Here is a 22,775-nt window from a genome sequence, read left to right on the forward strand (position 1 = left end):
ATTTTGTGTAGTCACAATGAATACAGTGTTGATTGCAGACTTCAGGGCACTGCTGTGGAAAGTCTGTGAAGAACTGGTGTAGTAATCTCAAGATACAAAATAAATGTATCATCTTTAAATTGTCATTTTCTCAGAGAAGATTCCCACTTCAACCTGCAGTGTATTTTACCATTTGTCCAGCCTTGTGGTTAGAATGTCTGATTTTTGCATTTCAGAAGTATTTGGGTAAAAACTTTTTAGAGTGGTTGTTTTAATTAAAAATTCTTAATATCTTGGGTTTTGGTACAAGATTTGGATCAATAGTCTTTCAACACTTAATTATCATAATCATCCAAAAATAGGCTGCATTTAAGATGTGTTGAAAATCTTTGTCTTTCTTGGAGAAAGCAAGGTGGTTTAGTCTCAGAAGATAGTCCCAAACATCTGATTATGAGGGGTCTTCTTCAATTTCATGATTTCTGCTCATGGCATATACAGAGTACTGGTTTTTGTCATCAGGACATGTTAGAAATCTTGTTGCTTTAATTTTTATTTTAATACAAAATCATATTTGCAAACAAAACTTCACATAGCAGTAGAAGGCTAGTAACTCTGTGTACGCTTACTGAGATAGCACTGAAAATTTAGGGGCCTTCTGTAAGCGTATCAAGTCCTATCAATATCACAGATACTTGGTAGTTACTTTTTTCTGTTATTGATAGAACTTATCTTGCAATGTCTAGAAGTTCTGCCATTGTGGGACAGAAATCTTATAAATGAAGGACCAAAAAACAGTGAACATTTTCTAGATTTATAGATTTAAGGTTACACACTTGGTCAGCTGCACAAAGGTTTGCTGCTGGAAAACAGTCTCGTGTCGCCCACCTCATCTTCTAAGAAACACTTTGTCTGACATCCACTTAATGACACTACCCGACTTCAGTAATTAACTATAAACATCTTCCCCCAAGTGTTTCTTTGACCATCTGTTACCATCTTTGGTTGCTCTGATTTTGAAGTATGAAATAGAAAGGCAAGTACTTTTGAGTTATCTGTCTACAATCAATATCTGTGGTTCTTCTGCTTAGGATTGGCCTTTTCCAGGTTGTTACGGACTAAATTTGGTGCGTGCACGTCCAACGCATTGCAAGTGCATTCAAGCCTTGGGTTTGCTTGGTTTGGAGGATCAAAATAAACTCCCTCCATGACCAGTTGCAGGAGTCTTCAGAAATTTCCAAATACATCCTCAGGTGCTGAAAATAATTTGATTCTATCAGAAAATACCACATGAAGCAAATTCCTAGCATGACTTTCAGGGCATTATGGAGTACTTTAATTGATCCTCAAAGTGAGGGAACTGACTTAGAAATGCTGATTTATCCACACATCAGTCTGTAGAGCTTTTTGTAGTTTTTTGTTTTAAATTGATGAGCAGAGTGAGGCAAAGACTGTTGTGAATTGCCTTTTATTTTCGTTTTTCTCCTTAAGCAAATTGAATAATGCTAAGTAAATCTGCTGAGAGAAAAAAGGGGCTTTTTCCTAATTTGTATATTGAATAAAAATAATGAAGAGAAAGGAAACTCATTAATACTTTGAAATATTCCTTTAATAATAGTTCTAAAATGAATAAATTGTTGGACTGCTTTTAACAAGTGATGTTGCTGTAACAGTGAGTGGGCTGGGCTAATCTGTGCAAATGCTTTTGAGATACCAAGAAGTTTTCCAGAAGATGGTGGGGGAAGCTGGATTTTCATCATATATATATATTTTTAAGATAGAAGAGTTTGAAGGGAATACAGTAATTAATAGCGCCAGAGCCCTTGCAGAGGCCCAAGGGTGAAGGGGGAACACGAAGTGGTAGGATATATAGATGTAGAAGATGCAGATATATACCTTACCTTTGGTGGATCCATTATAACAACCACGTTAAGTGAGACCTAAAATGAGTTTACCCACTGTTTTACTTATAAGACAGTAAAACTCACTACTTCCGATTAATATCAGACATGCAGGAAAAATGTAAGATGGGCAAGCAGAGGACGACTTTGGTATATGTTACAGCTTCTTATTACCTGTGGCTTAAAAGCTTGCCACGGAGTTGATGTTCTTTGTGTTCAGCAGCCTGTGGCTGTATTTGCTTCTGTGAATGTGTCCAGTTGTTTTCTTAAATCCATAAAACCCTTTTACCACCTCACTCAATTTTTGGTTGTAAAGTATGTCACAGATGAACTACAACTTAAGATGAAGAAATACCGCATTCTGAGTTTTGTTTTTGCCTTTAAGCAGCCTTTTTAGTGTCCTGAGATGTTTCTTGGGTCTTGTTTCAGTGTCACCACTTTAAAAAACTGTAGTGGTGGTTGTTGTTGTTTTTTTAAATAGAGTTTTTTGGGAAGAGAAGATGTGAGGAATAGAGGTAATGAGAAAGCACAAAGGAGAGATGGAAGGATGCTGCTCTGATGAGTCAATGTTTGCAGCGAGTCAGAGTCACTGAACAAAAAAAAAAAGCAAGGAGACAGCTAATTGAAAAGAGCTGATTCTAAAATATGAATATGAATTCTAGGGCAAGGTGAGGAAGTGTCTTCTTGAAAGAATAGATAGCATTACTTCACCTGAGATTGAAGAGAAAAACCACAAGGAAACAAATCACAGGAAAACGTGCTAGAAATATGGCAGCTTCTAGTAGCAGGAAGTGTGCCTTGGTCTGAAAGACAGGAGAGGTGGGATGGTGCACAAAGAGAGGAGCGGAAAAGGAAAAAAGCAAAAGATGCACGTTTATCCCTTGAACAAGTCTATGAAATTGGCAAGACTTTTAATCTAATATTATTTCATGTAAATCGGACATAAAAAGTAAGGGTGAGTGCAATAAGAAAGAAGTGGTGAACACTGATTATACAGTGAGGATAACACCGTATGAGAATTACTCTTATGACTTGCATAGTAGAAACCAGAAGAATTTTGTAGTGTAAAATTCAGGGTTGTACGCCGTGAGCTTAGCAAACTGTTTTGCTATGAAGACATTCAAGATATATCTTAAAGGTGGTGAGTATGATACAAACTGAGTGGGTTTAACAGCGTGAAATTTCAAGGTCATATACTTGAGGGTAAATAAACATTTCTTCTAAAAACAGAAGGATCAAGGAAGAGGGGGAAGTTTTGCCTGTCTAAGTAAATGACTAAGCCACCAACATGATGAAGCCTTGTAAAAGCAAAAGGGCTCACTTGTTTAAATCTGTAAATCCCGTAGATTTGCCTCAAGTGAAGTTGGAGGAAACAGTGAAGACAGAGTAACAGGGTAACAAATACAAAAAGATTTCATTAGGATATAGGAGTGTATTCAAATAAATAGGTCTTGAATAAAACTACTTCAGAAACTGAAGCAAGTTTTCCTGTCTGTGTATCAGTAAGATTCGGGAAAAGTCTATGAGAGTTGTGTTAGAGGGAAAAAACTTACTGTTTTTGTGGTAAATCGAGTGCATTCATGAAAAAGATGGTGTGACATGATAGCTTCAGTGACATGGACTGATCTCCATCCAGTAAATTCTTTATTGTACTCAAGGCTTGAAAGTAGGGATGTTGCATGATAATTCCTAAGGGGAAACGTGATGCAAATCTCCTTCCCTGCCAGGCTGTCAAGAGTGCTTCCTGGTAACAGATAAACATCCCTAACATCGTGACAGAACAAACATCTTTAAGTCCTTAAATGGGTATAAAAATAAAAGAAAGATTTGTTAGCCTAAGCAACATCGTTTTTTAAAGGATAAATGGTTGCAGTAATAGTCAGTTGATTTCCTTTCCCACTTACCCCCTCCCCACTTCATAGTAATTAAACATTTAGTGAATGTAACACTCGCACATCTGGAATTTGTCAACACATTTATGTCTTGAAAGTTTGTTCAAGTTAGTAATTAGTGTTAAATTCTGTTTGACCCAATCTGATGAAGTCTTCTGTTAAAGTGTTGTCAACCCGTTGATGACATATGCAGAAATTACTTAAAAATTGAGAAGTGTGGTATAGACTACTACAGATGGGGAAATAATGTGCAAGCTCCTGGAGAGTCGCTACAAATTATGAAGTAATATTCATGTGAGAGAAATACAGAAAATAACTTATACAGGACAAAGACAGACGTGAAACACGAACATTCGTAGAAGGAAAAGGCTTGCAAGCAGACTGGGTCCCTGTGTTTGCTGTGCAATGTAGAATTCTATACAGCCACCTATGTGCGTGTTACCAAACTAATTGCCTAGAGTGCTGTCTATGTCAAAACCGGTTTGATGTTAAGAGAGCTTAAAGAAGAGTTTGATTAATTTAAACTGAGAAAAAGATAAAATACATAGCTGAAGCATATAGTAATGCTCTAATTGCAGACATGAAGATCGTAAGCGGTGTGCAGGGGTTTGGAATAAGATAAGAGTGGTGTGATATAGTTAGCAATATTGAAGCGCTATTAGCAGGTGGAAAAATTGCACAAATACTAACAGAAGGAGATTCCAGAAAGGGAGGCACTGAGATGATTTCCCACATTTGAGCATTTAAGATCTGATAAAATGGTAGGTCATATCACTAAGTGCAGCCTCTTCTGTTAGGTATTTTTCCATGCATTGAAAGCCTTGCACAAAACATAATTCAGAACCAAAATCCGATTGTTAAAATCTAAGTGCTCAGAAAAGTGTTGACTTATTTTTATTAATTTTTATAAAAACAGTTTTGAGCAATTACTGGCTTAAATGTATATAACTGTGATGTTCTATTGTTACCTTTCTTTATGAGCTTTTCTAACAAGGCTGACATACTGAGCGTACTCTGACTATAATTTTGATTGAAATCCTTTTGAGCAGGTTTGGGGTTGGTTTTTTACGCTCACATAATTTGCACTAGGGTCATTGAATTTAACTCCAGGAGACTATTTCGGCAGTCATTTTGACCGAAATGCATTTTCTAAACAGCATCTGGTTTTCAAACTGTCTTGTTGCGTAGCAGTGGCTGCAGCACATGCATGAACGTCACTCCTGGCAGTGGTGGTTTCAGACAAGCGCAGGGAGCTGTGGGTTTGCTTTGCGAGCCGAGTGACGACGGTGCTGCAAAGCGTTAGGATGCCTATAAAATTTAATATAACTGGGAGGAGAACTGCTGTCTGATGGTACTGAAATAATGGATGTTCTTAATTTCTTCATAGGTTTGAGGTTGAGAATCATAAAACAGATTAAAGCTGTGGTTGAAATTAAGTCAGACTGAAGAGTTACAATTAACATTGCATCTTGGGCTAGATAATTGAAGATTATAGACTGTGGAGGTGAAAAATACCTCACAGATCATCTAGTATGTCTCTGACAGTTTGAGATTGTTCCTGCTAGTGTCTTTCATTAGTATTTGCCTAGTCTAGTTTAAAATGTACCACCCCATGAGATCTGAGTCACATCTCTGAGGAAACAGCTTTTTTTTTTTCCCCTACTAGTCAGCATCATTTTCTCTGTTTAGATTTATCCTATGGGCTTGAGATGCGCCACACGCTTTGTCCAGACTCTTCCCTCTGATAATCAGTCACTGCTTGCCCCAACTAACCATGTGTTTCCCTGTGTCTCGGGTCTGAATTCTGCTCGTGTTTTGCACCTCTGTGAATGTTTTCTGGCTCCTGGTGGTGTCCTGGGGGAGAGCCTGGCCTTTCTCAGCAGACAGCCCTCACTTCTGGAATCCTCCTCGCTTTCACGCAGCCTCGTGCTGACAAAGCCGGTCTTTGTGTCTGCTCAGGGAATGATGCAAGACCCAGCTGTTAGCTCAGACCGATAGGAAAAAAGAGGCCTTTAAGGATGGCTTGTGGGTTGCTTTGTTTTTTTCCAGAGGTTCAATGTCCATAGTTGACCAGTGAATCTCCAGAAGCAATCTGAGCGGTCATTTCCCACTGGCAGCAGCGCTCAGCTGTGCTTTAATGGTTGTTCTCACCTTGCATCCAAGCTTTCAGCAGCAGGTGTCTCACACAAATGTATTTCAAAGAAAGCTCAGTCTTGGCTTACTTTTAAACCCATCAGTGATACCTATTTCTTCGTATCTTTCAGACCAGTAACTTTTCTTCAGATTTTCTTGTTATTCCTTTGGAAAACTCCATTTACTTATTAACTTTTGCTGGCATTAAATCTTTAACAGATCTAACTTTAATTTTAGTAATAGCTTTAGAATATTTCTTCCAACTGTAATTTCTGTTATTCCAAAGACGCTTAATAAATATTCTTTCTTATGTCACCCACACAGTTTTTCTGGCTTGTTTCTAGCCTCTTCTTGCCAGATGTTTTTTCCCAAGCTTTTGTGATAATGAAATGAAGCTGGGTTGTGGGTTTTTTGCGAAGAAGTGTGATTAGTTTGACATTGCATTCATATTCTTCCTAACTGTGTTTCGAACTTTTGATGTATCGTCATTTAAGATCAGATTGCCTTCAAAGTTTTACAACGCCTGAACTTTTCACAGAATCACAGCATCACAGAATGTGAGGGATTGGAATGGACCTCAAAAGCTCATCCAGTCCAATACCCCTGTTGGAGCAGGAACACCCAGATGAGGTTACACAGGAAGGTGTCCAGGCGGGTTTTGAATGTCCCCAGAGAAGGAGACTCCACAACCCCCCTGGGCAGCCTGTTCCAGTGCTCTGTCACCCTCACTGAGAAGATGTTTCTTCTCAAATTTAAGTGAAACCTCCTGTGTTCCAGTTTGTACCCATTGCCCCTTGTCCTATCATTGGTTGTCACCGAGAAGAGCCTGGCTCCATCCTTGTGACACTCACCCTTTATATATTTATAAACATGAATGAGGTCACCCCTCAGTCTCCTCCAAGCTAAAGAGCCCCAGCTCCCTCAGCCTTTCCTCATAAGGGAGATGCTCCACTCCCTTCATCATCTTTGCTGCCCTGTGCTGGACTCTCTGCAGCAGTTCCCTGTCCTTCTGGAACTGAGGGGCCCAGAACTGGACACAATATTCCAGGTGTGGTCTCACAAGGGCACAGTAGAGGGGAAGGAGAACTTCTCTGGACCTACTAACCACCCCTCTTCGTTTTTCAGTGTGTAAACCATAGGCAGCACTTAAGAGTTAACAGAATGTGAAAACTGGTAACTTTAAATTTTGCTACACTGTATTAAAGCCAGTTAATTCCACTGTATCCTGCTTTACCGAGTGTGTGCCTGAAGTAGGCACAGAAAGAGACTGTTTATATGAATACAATTTAATGCAAAATAACTCCAAAAGCAGATTTTCCATAGCCTTTTCTTCCTTCCTCTGCTTCCCCGCCCCAGCTAACTGCTAGATGTTCAGTTCTCAGACCTCTTGTGTCAGGAGGGAACCAGCCTTCTGTGTCCTAGAAGACTTCTTATCCATTTGGTGAAGACATTTATCTGATTTTTATGAATCAGGTCTAGAAATGTAGCTTCAGGGCAAAACATTTGAGGAACTTAATAATACCGTAGCTACCAAAATTGAATATTTTCTTCTGACAAAGCAGTTTATTGTAAAAAATACATGTGTTGCCCAGTTCTGTGGCTGACTTATCAGTGAGAGAATCCTGCTATATTGCATAAGGCAAAAAAATATGAAGAAACCATTGCTTTGGGGTGACAGAACTCTTGCTGGCTTTGTTTTTCTGTGAACCTGAGGGGGACTATGGTGGGTCCGTGGATTCCCTGACGGAGGGCATGGGAACAGAAATTAGCCTTGAAGATATGAAGACCTACCCCTGAGTAAAGGAGTATCCAGAGATGTTAAGGATGTACCCGTGAGAGAGAAGGGAGTAGAAGAGTAACACTGATGATAGCAAAATTAGCCGATGAGATGTTACTGCTGTAACTTGTAACCAATAGTGAAGAGACACATGAATTGGTAAAACTGTATAAAAATGCACTTGTGGCAATAAATGGCATCTACTACTTTCATCCTGGAAGAACTTGATCCATGTCATTTGTCCGTCTTAACCACAGCATGAACCCGTTGAGAGAACTGTGCAAGCAGAGCTGGGGTTTTTGAATTTGTCCTTTGGAGATCTCTGCCTTTCTCCATGTACAAGCCAGGCAGCTGTAACTGGGGTTTGTATTCTGCTCCAAAGACTCGCAAGTTAGATTTCAGTTTCTAACATTTGGTTGTCTGTACGGGAGCTGGTCCCTATTTACTCCCTTTAAATGCATGTTCTTTCTATTTGTCTCTACGGAACTCCTTTGGAGATAAAACTGTTTCTTACCTGTATGAATTGAAAATGGCAGTTCTGTCTGCTTCTGTCTTTTTAAGCTATCTCAGGATGAGGACTCACTGTTGCAGCACTCACTTCCCTGCTGTGACATTGTTATTAAGCTAAATAAAGACAGGATTTGTGAAAGAAATGAATAAGGGGTTGTAGTTTGCCAAGTAAGTTTGTGTTACTGTGATGATCAATAGCTTCATTTGTCTTGTAATATTGTATATTGGGTCTTTAGATTTAATGTCTTGCGTCAAAAACATTAATGAAACTTGGTATGTAGTCTGATGCTATCTCAGATTTACTGACTCAGCCTTTAGAAAGGAGTTTTAGGTTGCCATCCTTACGTTACACACATTACATTTGGTGCTAGCTGGAAGAGAAAAGGGTTACAATTTGTTGTTAAAGTATTGCTGGAACATTTGTAATTCAGCAGAAAGGTCACTTTTACATCACATATAAAAATGAAATGGGTGCCACTCAAACATGTGTGGGCTGTTGCGGGGCTCATTGGGAGCTTTTAGGAGCCTCCTGCCCTTCTTTCTCCAGTAATGGTGCACTGGAGTGTAGCACAGCAGTTCTTACAGTGGATTACTCCGTGATGCTTCTTTACTGACTGACTAAACTATGTTGGATGAAGAATGTAGAAAAAAGTGCTCGCTAACTCGTAAGTTCTTTAAGGAGATAAACACGAAACAGGTTTGAGGTTGATCCCAATTCAGTGATTCATGAACTGCATTTAGAGCCATTCACCATATACTGAGTTCAGTTTTCTTAAATGCTGTAGATGCTAACAATTTGTAAATTGTGCTACTCTTAAATGTAATTTATAGACCTGAATTAAGTAAATGGAATTTGTCGTTGTAAATATGGGTAGGCCATAACCAAACTCCAAAGACTTTGCAGAATGAGGACATCCAAACAATTTTTGTCTAATGCCATATAAAAGAAAGTTGAGCAAGCACAGGCTGTTATAAAAATGGCCTCATTCTTGATGACCATAATTTTTTCCTATTCTTCACAGTTAGGTGTAGTTTTTTTATATATTATGTCTACTTAAGGAAAAACTTTAATAATTATTCCTACCTCCTGCAAGCACTGTCACAAATCTGAAGACTGAGTTCACTTTCAGCAGAACAGTGGGATTATTACTGAGTTAGGGTTGTTTTTTTTTTTTTGATTGATACTGATAAGAGCTTGCTGCTCCGTGTTATAGCAGTGCACTTTCTTGAAGGTTTGAACTGACACTCTCTTTCCAGATATATTTATTCTTCAGAAGTTCCTTGCTATGCTATTATCATTACACAGAGGTAGGTCATGGTTGGCTATGTTTTTTTTGAAAAGTGGAGCTGTGGTCAGGTCCCAGTTCTTCATAGAATGTAACCTTGTCCCCTTGAGTTGTCAGTGGCATCTATAGCGAGACTGGAGAATTCTTTTCTGCTTTTACCTCTTTCTTTCCCCTGGGAGCTGGGAGGAGACAGGGAGACAGTGGATTCACCACAGCGTTCTTCCTGAGACAGAGCAGGCTGGTTGCACTCAGTGGTGACATCCCACAACTGCACCTTAGTGATAGCACAGTCATCGTTTGGTACATTACCATTTTAGTAAAATAATCAATGGCTCTGTATGTGTGTTTATAGACAAATTTCTCTCCTTTCAGGCCTTGCCGTTTTTAAGCACACAATCTTCCAGCCTTTCCTTTCCAACCTTCAAATTATTTTTTGTCTGAAATAGAGTGATACATCCCTCTGTTCATCTGTGGTGTGAGCTGGCACATGAGTATCCAACTTTGAGTGTGAAAGTTCAAGAGGAGGTCTTTTGGTATAAAGGAAAGAGAATCAAAGTCTCTCCTGGTTGTCAGGCAGAGATTTGGAAAATGTTCGTCTCATAGCTGTTATTCCTTTTCCCTGCATTGCCTTTTTCTCTCTCTGAGCAGAACCCCAGGATAACGCTTGATAGGAAGGATGAAGGGTTTAGCCTGTGTCTCCCACTGCCTGTGCTGAAAATGTAATGATGAAAATATATATATATGTTCCTGGGTTTGCCAGCTGCAGAGCTATGTGAAAGTCAATGAGCAAGTATGAGTGACTTTCCAGAGAAATATGGGAATGATGCCAAACAGGGGAAAAAAAAATGACCACTGCTGTTCACGTTAGCAGAAATGACTAACATTACTAATATATCTTGTTTGCAGATCACCTCTCTTGTGACTCTCCAGCTGTTATCTGTGGTTGACCATAATGACCAGCTTGATGGACCACGATATAAATGTACCGTATCTCTGGACTTCATCAGAGCTATTGCCCGGTGAGCCTATTAGTGATCGTTTACTGTTCTATGTGCTGACTTGAAAGAGACTTCAAATGCAGTATTTGCTCAGTCTATAGCTCTCTGCAGACCAGAATAGAAATCTATGGGTGTTTTCTAAGCATGAATGAATGAGTCTTATTTATGAGAAGTGTTGAATTTGAAGTATAGTCCAGTCCTGTTTTGAAAAAGCTTTGTTACAGTGGCAGTATGTGTTACAGTAACATACTGTCTTTGTGCTTAATAAAGGTCATAAATACTGCTCTAAAATGTCAATCCATTTCGTTACCAAGAGGCACATTATTGTATTTGAATCTGAAATGATATTTAGTTCTTACCAGTGTTTGTTGTACCTATGATATAAAAAATACATAGGTTATAAGAATTCTTCCACATTGTCTATCTTGTATGATCTGTAGTTGAGGCAAACTAATTCAATAAATGAATGTAAGTACCTCAGTGTTCTGTTCATTCAGAGCCTTCAGTTTTGGAGTGTGAGAACAGTTCCAGGTTCGTCAGGAGAGATGATGAGTTACAGACACAAATGCATGCAATGCATAGACAGCAATTAAGCCTTTGCCTCATTTTTATGAAATGCTAAGAGCATTACCTCACACCTGTTGCTGCAGCCAACTTGTTAGCAGGTCTTGCATAAAGTGTCTCTAACCAGAACAGAGCCAGGAAATGACATGCGGTGAAAAGGAGAAGTGTTCTCAAGGCCAACTCTCCTCTGTAATGTGGGACTTCAGAGAAACTTGTGGTGTAGACTATATCCCATAACCTCAGTGCACATGTTGCTTTCCTGAGCTATTAAATGTCCAATAGCAGGGGGATTGGACTAGATGATCTTTTGAGGTCCCTTATAATCCCAAACATACTGTGATACTGTGATAGCCTTGTCAGTAAACCCCACAGCCACATTAATTCCATTTTGCAGTTGGACAGGCCACAGAATGAAACTTCATCTGGTTCAGGCCTGGCTGGTCCAGACTGCCAGGATCTCCGTGGCTTCACTATGTCAGTTTGCTATTCCCAGCAATGAAGTCACTGGTGAATGATGCCCTAGAGAAGCTCCCACTGGTACCAAGTACAGCGAACCATCTGCTCAGCAGCATGGATCGGTGTGTGTACAGACGTCCCCAAGTTCTTGTCTCTGCTCTGACTCCTGCAGTGAATACAGAGACCAGTTTATAGGCTCTATACTTGTTATGAGGGTCCTTGCATTAAGATACTTGAAGTGACGGTCCTCTTCTTGCAACCTCAACATCCTTAGAAGTTTTATTGACTCCATTAATGTTGCCAGAAGGTCAAGATGGCCAGAAAATGGGCCCAAAACTTGTGCTGTGCAGCTCATGCTTACCGGAGAAAGGAGTTGTCAGAGATGCTATCACTGCAAACTTCAGTGCATGGTATTGTGCTTTGGCTTGCCTTCCTTTAGGTCAGTGATGTGTGTGTGTATATATGTATATATATATGAATAAAAAATATATATATACACTCACATATCTCTATCTCTATCTGGCTGACTTTTCCTACATGTTATGAGGAAGAAAGCAATTATTTCCCTTGCAAATAGTTTGGAGGTGTTTATATGATGCATAGATATGGCCATTTAAATGACCTGACAGATTTTTAAGTTGACCAGTTCTACTTTTCTCCTAGTCTCCCCTTTTTTTCTTTCTTTGCTTTGCTCCCTTGTTACGTTTCTTTTATTAAGCATCTTTTCCAATCCACAGTCTTTGTCAAATCTTTAAGAATGATGATCCGTAAAGATACAAGATTTCATGAACCCATGATAAATGGGCTTTCCGCTTGCCTTGATGGGGCGAGCTATAGGGAAAGACATGATCTTCTGTGCTTTAAGAAATCTCATTTTCTAGCTGCACTATAGTCTTGCAGCTGCCTGTAGCTTTTAGCCACTCATGGGGGATTTTATATGGATTGTAGAGAGAGAACTACTTTGCCATTTCAACCAAAGTACACATCAAGTAAGCAGCCCATCTCCTGATTATTTTTTCTTTATTACTGCAATAGTAATAAAATAAGTTTGTTAGTCACTAAAATCTCCAGATACCTCAGCCTTGTTACTGTCTCAGTCTTGATACTGAGCATAATTCCTAATGGAAGGCTGAAGAGAGTGCAAAGAGCAAGACAGAAAGTGACACTCTCCTTCTCCCCTCCTCACCCTTATTCAAGCTATGAACATTGTAATTACATTTTCCTGTATTTTATAAGCAAAAGTGACATTTGCATTAAAAGAAAAAAAAGCCACTTGTTTTTGAAAAAGAGTAGAAAACTTAATGTCTCTTTCTGGTGGCTTTTAGTATGATAACCGCTGGCTGAGCACAATTTCTTTTTGGTATCACAGAACTTCATGTCTGGCTCTGTTCTGTTGCACATGTCTGGTTTTTGCAGAGATATTCCCTTGCTTTTTACCAGGTAGTATTGACACGTTTGGCTGAAGGAAAGGTCAGACGTCTCTCTGTTAGAAATTTTTCATTTCTCTTTTAGGAATTTCAGACTGAAGTTCAGAAATTTTCTGTGGCTGAAGTAGGAATCTCTGAATGCTTGTTGAATGTAATGGATCTTTTCATAGAGTCTCTAATGAAGCCAGTTTTTATGACAGGACAGTTGTGTTTTGTTTAGTTGTGTGTGATTTTGTTTCTGTGCAAAGCCTTGTAACTAAAGCACTTTCTCGAGTGACATAATGGCATGTGAGTCTAACAGTGGGAGTTAATTTCTGTAATTTTGTCACTGGATTATTAAGTAGATTCAAACACATTTCTCATTATGTATCCTGGGGATTTCAGAACAACTTCTCTGCCCAATATGATGTTTTATAGAAACTTTTTGAAAAGTGGGTTACAGAATGATTGATGAACAGAGAATATTAAATGATTGTAGTCTAACAAATAAGACATTCAGCCAGTTAATCTCACTTAGCATTGTGAGAAGTTATTTTTGCATCATTGACTACTTTAAAAAAAACTTTTAATTTTATACTTGTCATTATATGCAGTAATTTGCGTTATTTATTCAAACAGTAAACCTCAAAGTCTGAGTGTTAGATTGTGTAGCAGAATGAGTTTAGAGACAAAAAAATAATTATATGTTTTATTCTACTGCTGTTTCCTTCTGCCTGCCATTAAAGTACAAAAGTATACATTAAAATCTTCTATCCTATTGAGTGGCATTCTTGGATTTTTCAAATGAACATGGGTCAACTAGTGTCAAGACTGAAAGAATACAGACTGCAAATGAGTACAGATGAAGGAGTTACATAGTACATGTTAAAACAGGTGGTTTGGAAGATGAACAAAGCATTCAATAGCATAAAAGATTGCTGCCTTGCATCACCAACTAGAGTATCGTGTTTACCATATGAAAATATAATCTTATTAACTTTGATATATTTTTACTGCTTAATGATAGAAATAAGAATGTTCCGTTTTTACTAGAAAGCTGCTTTATTTCTTTTTTCTAGAATCTTACAAAGTTGAAATAATCAGAGGACAGGTAATGTAAATAGCACTAGAAGTTAAAAATTCATTCTTTGATTGCATTTCTTTTGGGGATACTACTTGATTTTGGTTGTGCAGAATGTCCCATGTGCGCTGTCTCCAAAGAGGTTAAAGTCTTAGCACTGTTAAGATGATTGCTCTAATATACTGTGTTTTTGTTTATAGGACTGTGAACTTCGACATAATAAAGTACTTGTACGATTTCTTGTGAAAACAAGCTTCACAGCCATATGGACACTGTGACAATGACTAAGGCAAGCTGTGTTCATCTCTCTACTTAGCTGGCCAGAAAGAAGAGTATTTTGGCTCTTTTAGATTTGTCCAAACAGGTGCTGGCCCAGCATGGAACCTGATGAAAATACTCTGATTGGTCTGGGTGGATCTGAGCAGAGGACTATTTACCAGGGACCCTGGAGTATTTGGAAGCAATGTGTTAATTATAAACAGCAGGGTTTGAGCACAATCTGTTCTACTCTTAATGATGTTATCTTAACACTGAAATTGCCTGAAACCCATTTACTTAGGACTGCATTTTGCTCTATGAACTCTCCCCAGTGCTTTGAACGTGGCAGCAGCCCTTGTTTGTATGCCCAGTCTTTTCACTTCCTCTCCACAGGAATCTTTGCAATCGCCTGCCAAAGCAGCTTTTCCTGAGGCCACCATTTTAGGAGAGTGGAGTAGCAAAATATAATAAACATAAGAACATATTTAAAATCAAGCTGGTATAAATCCTTTCTCTTCAGTCATATATAGGCAGACTGTTACACTGTTATATGGAGATCACAATGATGGGAAACTCCTAGTTAATCACCATACTGTCTTTTTTTCAGACCATTCATAAATGTTGACTATGAATCTATTTTTACGAAGCTCTATTTTTAAAAAAATCATTAATTCTTCAAGTTCTATCCCAGTGTCAAACTTGAAAGGTTTCAATTTTGTTTAAACATTTTATAATCGTTTTACGCTCATCCGGTAACATTAAGTGCTAATTATAATGCCGTTTGGAATGAATGTACTTTAGGATACACACTGTGTAATGGCTTTTGTAACAGTGTCTGTCCTGTAGAGAAGGACGGCACAGCTGCCTTTCCATCAGAAAGGAAGAAATTCAACAGGTGACAGAGTATTCCTGCAGCTGTTCCCCAAAAGAGGTGGAATGGTGAGTAAACTGTGTGGTGTTACAACATAAAACTTTAACTTTGGAAATACGTGGTGGAATACACTGTAATTACACTTGTCTCCAGTTTACAAGTGGTGGATTCCCAACTGCCGCTGCCTTTATGGGGTATTAAAATTCCCTGGTCCAGTTTGGGATTAATGTCTCCATGAATCTGAAGATTTCTGTCACTCTCCTGAAAACTCCAGGTCCCACAGCCTGTTACTCAGATGTTTTACCCCTGGATGCTGGCCACCAACTGTTTAACAATACAAGACCGTGTTGTGTCCTATGTTGATAATTAGGTTTTTTTCCAATTAAAAAAAGCATAATTTCCCCCCCTCCTTGCTCTGATATTGGAGATAGTCAAATACCCTGAACATGTGTAGCTTTTCCTTTTTTTCTCTCAAGTGTGGGTGTGTAGCCAGGCTTCTGGATTCAGACCCAAATGTACAAGTTCCAGGTGAATCTAAGTGACAAAAGCATCTTTCTGGCCAAGCTGTCGCTTCCCCTCTCACAAGAGTATGAAAGGGCAACAATGACTCATCTCCGTGATCCCTTTTCCTTCCTACCGCTGAGCTGAGTCAAACCCGGCACCTGTCCATGGGGTGGCAACGTTTGTCCCGCTTGCTGAAGTGCTTGGATGCAGATACATAACCTGTTTCAAAATGCTTACTACCACTTTTGTTTTTACTAATAAAAATGTACATAATGTAAACTTTGGACTAAACTTTATGTTGTCTTCTGCGTTTGGAGCTAGTGCTGGGCTGAGCTCAGCTCTTCTGAATCTCCTCTATGACTATTAGGGCTGAAAGCTGGAGAAGAAAGGTTTGGCATGTTCATCTGTAAACCAGTCTACGTGAAGCAACAGCAGTATGTCATAGATTTTTGTGACATCTGATCTGGATTAGAATTCGATACATGAAACGTGATGGGACTGATACTAATTTAATTAAGTACTACAACTCTTGAGTCACAACATTTCAAAAACTCCCCAGCCAACCTTGTTTACAGCTTTCAGCAAAGTGGGGCAGGACAGGGCCAACTCGTGAAACTCCTGCTTAGTGATAGCCAGAATGACTGAAAAATCTCAGTGAATAATATCTCGCTTCCCACTTCCTGAAAATATCACAAATACTTGAAAATAGTTCCAGATATACAAGGAGAGCATAGAAGACAGCTTTACAATTAGCCCTACACAATTATATGGATGCACAATGAATTTGGTCATCTTAGAGACGTTTTCAGGCAACATTTACACTGGATTTCCTGCGGTAAGAAAATTATTATGATTTTTAAAACTTGGCTTAGTACACAGCCATTTCAGGAATATTTCTAATGCTGCTTATGATGGGGGTTGATGAGATATGAGATGCAGATTCAGAGGTTTTCAGTAAGCCCATCACACCCATACAGTGGACCAGATCCTTGAAACTGCCCAGCTATAAATTTGGAGCACAAAGCATGGAAGACATGAAATAAGGGTCTTAGAAAATAAGCTCTGCCAAAACTTAGTGCTGCTGGTATTTTTTTCAATGAAATTTCTTCCAGACTAGCCTGATGATCATGCCCGTTGTAAATCCAAATTTTTGTGGAACGCAGTTAATTTGATTGAAATGAGATGAGCTGGAGAGAGAGTAGTTACTGAGAATCTATTAGACCAAACCACTGTCCTTATATCGGGTGCACTTTTGTGACCTTTGTGAAATACTCCTATCAGTGATGTAAAACAGAAAGCTGACTCAGCAGAGTATGAGAATGAACAAGGTGACTGAAGTGCGAATGACTGATGTAGGCTATAACTGTGCTGGTGATGAATAGCAGGATTTATTCTGACAAACCAGAGATATTTCTATATATCCATGTCAATGAGTTTATAAGTTACTGCTGAGTTTCTTACTAGCAATATACTCCATTCTGAGCTCCCGTTTTCGTGGGTGAGGTCCGGCCTCCTTTGGCCTCCCCAGGACAGGAGTTCACCTGTTCCACAGGTGGTTTTGAGAACTGCAAAAGATGCAGAGCAAGACAGCTGTTTGATTAGTCAGAAATCCCTCAGTACTTTGGTGCAGCAGTATGTATTTTAAAAATACCAGAGATTTTTTTCATAATTTCTGAGTCACAAAGCATTCTAGTACTGTAAAAATTACAAATCTATCATGCCTGTCTCCAGTGACTGATCAACAGTAGCTGGGGCTTGTTCTTACAAGAAGAAAGTAATGGAGGAAGAAATGCAGATAAGATAGAGTTGCAAAGAAATTAGTGCCCTTGAATAGCTCTGAATTCATCAACAGCTGCACTTTCATTTCTTCTTTAAAAAGGCTTACAAGACTGCATCCACATGTAGTACAGGGGGAGATTTATTCCACTTTGATAATGATTTACCTTACTCTGGTTTTCCCAGAGCCTGCTGCTTCTACCATAATAATCCCCCTAGCTACTGTGTCTGGTTTTGTGCAAATTAAAGAAGTATTTCAGTTATTTGAGCACCTTCTAAGTTATGTTGGTTCTGTCTGCCATGATTTACACATGTGAGAATGCATCCATTTTTACCATTGGTTAAATATTTCCAGTACCCACCGAGTACTTTTGCCAAGACCATTCAGACACTATATACTTCCCTCCTAACGGGAGCAGCAGCCATGCCAGGAGAGTAGTGGGAAGAATGGGAGTCCCAGCAGGAATGAAGAAGATATTACAGGTCTGTGACCACTGAGTAAAATGTACACAGTCGAGTATCCCAGGTTTAGGTATTCTCTCTGTACTCCTGTTGGCAGGGATGGCAGGAAAGAGTGGGAAACGGCAGGTTCTTGAGGGTTGCCTGGAGATGGGCACATTACATGTTTTAGTCAGCCCAGACTATTTTGAAGAAGATTTACTCCATCCAGGAGGAAATGCTGCATGAGATGACAATAACTTCTCCAGTTTTCTCAACCACAGAATGGCATAACTTACAAAAGAGCCTTATCATTGCTAGTAAATATGCATTGGGATGAAGATACAGCTTGATTAGCAAGTCTAATCATACACAATACCAAATTTTTATGTGTTTGTAGATACTGAAATGGCTACACTAGAATATTAGATGGGAAATTAATAGCAAAAAATGTGTATTTTTTATCTTGGCTTCCATCTGATTTTACTCGGAACAGGCAGGTTCGTATAAGCTGTACAACACTCAGATAGAAGTAATCATAGAATAAGTTCAGGTTGACTTTTTGTTGCTTTATTTGTGTGTGTGTTTATTAATATTATTAAAAAACAAACCTGAAGACAGTACAGAAATAGTTTGTATATGCTAGCAGAGTTGAAATCACAGAAGTACAACCATTATTATGAAGATTACCTGAAAACTGTACGTGGGGATGTCTTTAAAAAGCTTGATGGCAGTGTCAGTGCCAGAACAGAAAGTTGAAGAACATCGATACTGCTTGTTATTTGACATCAGCCATATATTTGCGTATGGCTGATATATTGGATAACCACATATTTGTAAATAGCAAGGCCTCTAATATCAAGAAGCTTTGAAGTACAATAGTACAGTAAGACCAAGCCAGTCTCTCGAGCAGCCTGTGACCATCAGTGTTTCTGCGCTGTTTTAAGCTGAACAAGTAAAGGACTATCTGTAAGCAACGTGATCTTGGAATGAGGACATGATGGACAAAGGACCAGAGGTGGATTTAATGTCTGAAGTGTTGTAGTGTATTGTACTTACAACGCTTCCTCTATCAGTGACCAACACCTCTTTTTTCCCCAGAACCAAGCAAGGGAAGAGCTTTTCTAGAGCTGAACAGAGGGACCAAGGGAAGAGTAGAACAAAGAAATGGACATTGCACAGCAGCAGAACTAGCCCTGGTTTTCTTTCATTTGGTTCAAACACTGATTTTGACCAGACAAGTACTTGCTTTGGTTACAAATCATCGGCACTGCTGTTGCAGTTGCCCAAGAGGATTTGTCATATAGGTCTTCCAAGGAAGTTAGCACCACCAGACAGCAAAGAATATACATGTTCACTGCCTACTGTTTGGATACGGCCATGTGCCTCTGGTATGGAAAGGGGCTGCACTTTGCTCCTTTGACACATTTGATGTTTTGATGTATCCAGAACTCTACCAGACTTCTGTATTCCCTTCTTCTTAGAATCATAGAATTTTTTAGGTTGGAAAAGACCATTCTCATACCCTCCCGCTACAATTCTGTGTATTTTTTGAGACGGCTCTTTCAGAGAGCTGCTCTGCAAGCGCAGTCGGCTCCTGGGCTTCACATCTCGGGAGGGTTCTCCCACCAGCTTGGGGAGCGGGAGGGCTGCTGAGAGCTGAGAGCTGCCTTGGCACAGGTTTGTGTTGTTCAAGTAACCTGTTGCCGCATACTGTCTTCTGTCCTGCCAGCACTTGTCTGGATACTCAGGGGAGGTCTGTTGGGTACTCAAGGGCAGGTGTTCAGCTTCTGCAAGGTTCTTTTCCAAATCCTACTTAAATATGTTGGGCAGTGAATGCTGTATAGCCAGTCGCCTTATTCTTGGTGTTTGTTTTTCATATTTTTTTGATTTGGATGAAATGCTGTTGAAAAGCATCAGTGGCAGACCTGATGTAGTAAATATGATTTTTCATAAGCAGCACAGCAGAGGTGCAGTTTTACCTGAATTCATTCAGCATGTATGTTCTATTTTCCTGGCACATACAGATTTTCTACGGAACAGGATTACTAATGTGCAAATACTTTCCTTTCTGCATGAGATTCTTGCTCAGGGAAATATGTGCTGCTTGTTATTTCATGTACTTTGTTTAGATATTTGATTTCAGAGCAGTAAAACAGGACCAGTAGGGCTGGGAAACAGAGCTTCGCTAGCAGGCTTTTCTGAAGCCCATGTGTTTGTAGTTCAGCAGCTGAACGCTTTTTCTACCTCCTCACAGGTAATGAGGACTTTCACACAGGTACCTACCTCCTAATCCTGGAAGCCAGGCAATAGTTGGAAGGAGAATAGCAGAGAGTAAGGTACATTAAGACATCCTTGCCAGATGAAGGAGAATGTTTCTATAAGATTCAGCAGAAGAATGTAACCAAGAGACAGTGATGGAGAGGGAAGTTGTTTACCACTCTAGTGGCAAAAGCCTTGATTATATTCCTCTTGTTTTCCTTGTTTCTCTTTAGTTAAATATCTTTTACAGTATTTATGATGGTGGTGTTTCTCTCTCTCCCCCATTCCATCAGAACAAACCAGCTCCTCTTTTTCTTCCTACCCCATTGCACTGAAAATTCCCACCTGTGCCAGTAATTTGTGCGGGAAAGCAAGTGCCCTGTGGTGCCTGTGACCCTGCCCTGGGCACCAGCCCAGGTGTAGCCATCCCAGAACAGCTCTGCTGACTGGCAGTTGTTTCACCACTTTCTACAACTACCTGAAAGGAGGTTGTGGTGAGGTGAGTCTCAGTCTGTTCTCCTAAGTAACAAGTGATAGGACGAGAGGAAATGGCCTCAAGTTGCACCAGGAGAGGTTTAGGTTGGGTATTAGGAAACATTTATTCACAGAAAGGGTTGTCAGGCATTCAAACACACTGCCCAGGGAAGTGGTTCAGTCGCTGTCCCTGGAGGTGTTTAAAAGACATGTAGATGTGATGCTTATGGACATGATTTAGTGGTGGACTTGGCAGCGTTAGGTTTACAGCTGAACTTTATGATCCTAAAGGTCTTTTCCAACCTTAATGATTCTATGATTCTGAGATCTTTCAGGCTGTAGGATCTTCAACAGCAACCCTGAGAAAGATGTGATGTGAATAGGCAAAATATCTACAAGGAGGGAAACTGATGATGAGAAGCTGATTCCTCTGATTCATTTGGGATGTATTTGCAGAAATAAATAAACCTCTTAACTAAAATAAAAAGTGAGGAAGCAGAGGATGAGACTGGAAATTCAAACTGCTCTATAGTGAGTAGTCTGTGATAACTACAACTTTCCCATGACTTGACAGCCTTCACACTGGAAGAGCTGAAAGTCCCAGTTTCAGAAAGATACATAAATATGTGTGTGGTTTATATTTTCCTGGGATGCCACAACTTCATGAATCTTTGGTGCAGAAGGCAATGAAGTGTGGGAGTGCAGACAGCTGTTTTCCATCAGTAGCTACAGAATAGCTCATCCATCAGGAAAGACAGCACTACCTCTGCATGTTCACAGCCAACACAACGTAGAGATATTGGAGGAAATCAGGTGATGCTGGGTTTGGTCTGCTGTTTCCTTCTCAATTTCCTTTCCTAGGAAAGCGAGGGCAGTGATGGAGCACAGTAAGATCAGAAATATCAAACGAAACTCTCGGCAAGGCATGGATCATCACGGGTTTCTGATGATCCAAGGTCTGTGACTGTGGGCTGTTGGAGTCTCTTTTGGGGGTGTCATCTTTGACGCTTCCCAAAACACTGAGCCAGTCAGAGGAAAGAGATGACACATTTCCCTGCCCTCCTGCCAAGGTGCTGCTCTTGTGCTTTCAGCTGAGAAGGACGAGAAGTCTGCGGAGCAGAAGACCTGGGCTTATGATGGTTTGGTCACGGGGATCTAGAATGGTGATGTGGATCACTGTGTGGAGCGTATCTACGTCTCATTCAGTTTGTTTAAATCACAGAAGAGAACCAGTCTCAACAGGGATCAGGCTAATCCTTTTTACTGTTTTGTGTCAAACAGTCCTTGCTCATTAAAAACTGGAAATTCTTTTGCATGAAACAAGTAAGTCAGCACAGGCTGCTTCCCCAGTTCCAGCTCTGGCTGCTGAGAAAGTTATTCTTTTATTTTTAGTAGGTTAAGGAACATCATTTTTATGCTAACCTTTTTTCTTTTGAGTTCTTTTCTACAGATGCCTTCCAGAAATCTTTGGATGTTCGATATGTTACTATAGATATATAGTAAAATCTTGACAGCTTTCTTATTGCTCAAAACCTGCGGTTCCCTGCAGAGACCTTTTCTTCACTGCAGCCTTATTGCCAAGTTGTCAGAGCATTAATTAAACTAGAAGAATAAGGCATTGCATGTCATTTCCTATACTGGATGCCTTCATGTCAGGGACATATCTCCATGGCAAGAACTTGTATATAAACAAAAAATAAGCCTGGCAACAGTACAAAAGCTCATGCAGGCTTTTAAGTGAAAAGTGTGGAAAAGAAAATATGGAATTTAAAGAAAGTATTTCTAGAGAAAATGAAGAGTTTGCCGAATACTAAATTCCTTAAGTGCAAATGTGATGATTTTATTTGGCTACTATGTGTATTCCAGTGTTATTTTTAATCTCCATATTTTCAATATTTATTGACTCAAACCTTAAAAGGTTTTTCATTCTAAAAATCCTCATTCATTATAGGTAGACTGAATGTTCCTTAGTGTGATTACAGATTGTCTGTGCGAGCACATAAAATCACGTATAGTAAAACTTTATTCCATATAAACTAATAATTTGCATATGTTTCATTTTGCTGCACAGATCAAAATGTCTTCTTTTCATATATTATACATCACCTCTCAATTTTATATACATTTACTCCGCTGTTTAAAGGCCAAAAAATACCGCACACATGTTGATGCTTTTCCTTCAATAAAATGAATAGATACTTAAACTGTAATT

At 39.4% G+C, this 22,775-nt stretch overlaps 1 protein-coding gene across 7 annotated transcripts in view; it reads left to right on the forward strand.

Moving 5' to 3' along the window:
* Window positions 1–15,892, forward strand: part of ORC5 (origin recognition complex subunit 5) — a 76,441-nt gene extending 60,549 nt beyond the window's left edge. For all 7 annotated transcript variants that reach the window (XM_065862716.2, XM_065862722.2, XM_065862717.2 and 4 more), the window contains 2 exons: window positions 10,382–10,494; window positions 14,181–15,892. In XM_065862716.2, coding sequence (XP_065718788.2) covers window positions 10,382–10,494; window positions 14,181–14,226 — 159 coding nt within the window. In that variant the 3' untranslated portion in view covers window positions 14,227–15,892. The remainder of the gene's footprint in view (window positions 1–10,381; window positions 10,495–14,180) is intronic.
* Window positions 15,893–22,775: the final 6,883 nt, after the last annotated feature.

Source organism: Patagioenas fasciata, chromosome 1 (assembly GCF_037038585.1).
Source record: "Patagioenas fasciata isolate bPatFas1 chromosome 1, bPatFas1.hap1, whole genome shotgun sequence".
In the NCBI taxonomy this organism is placed as follows: Eukaryota; Metazoa; Chordata; class Aves; order Columbiformes; family Columbidae; genus Patagioenas; species Patagioenas fasciata.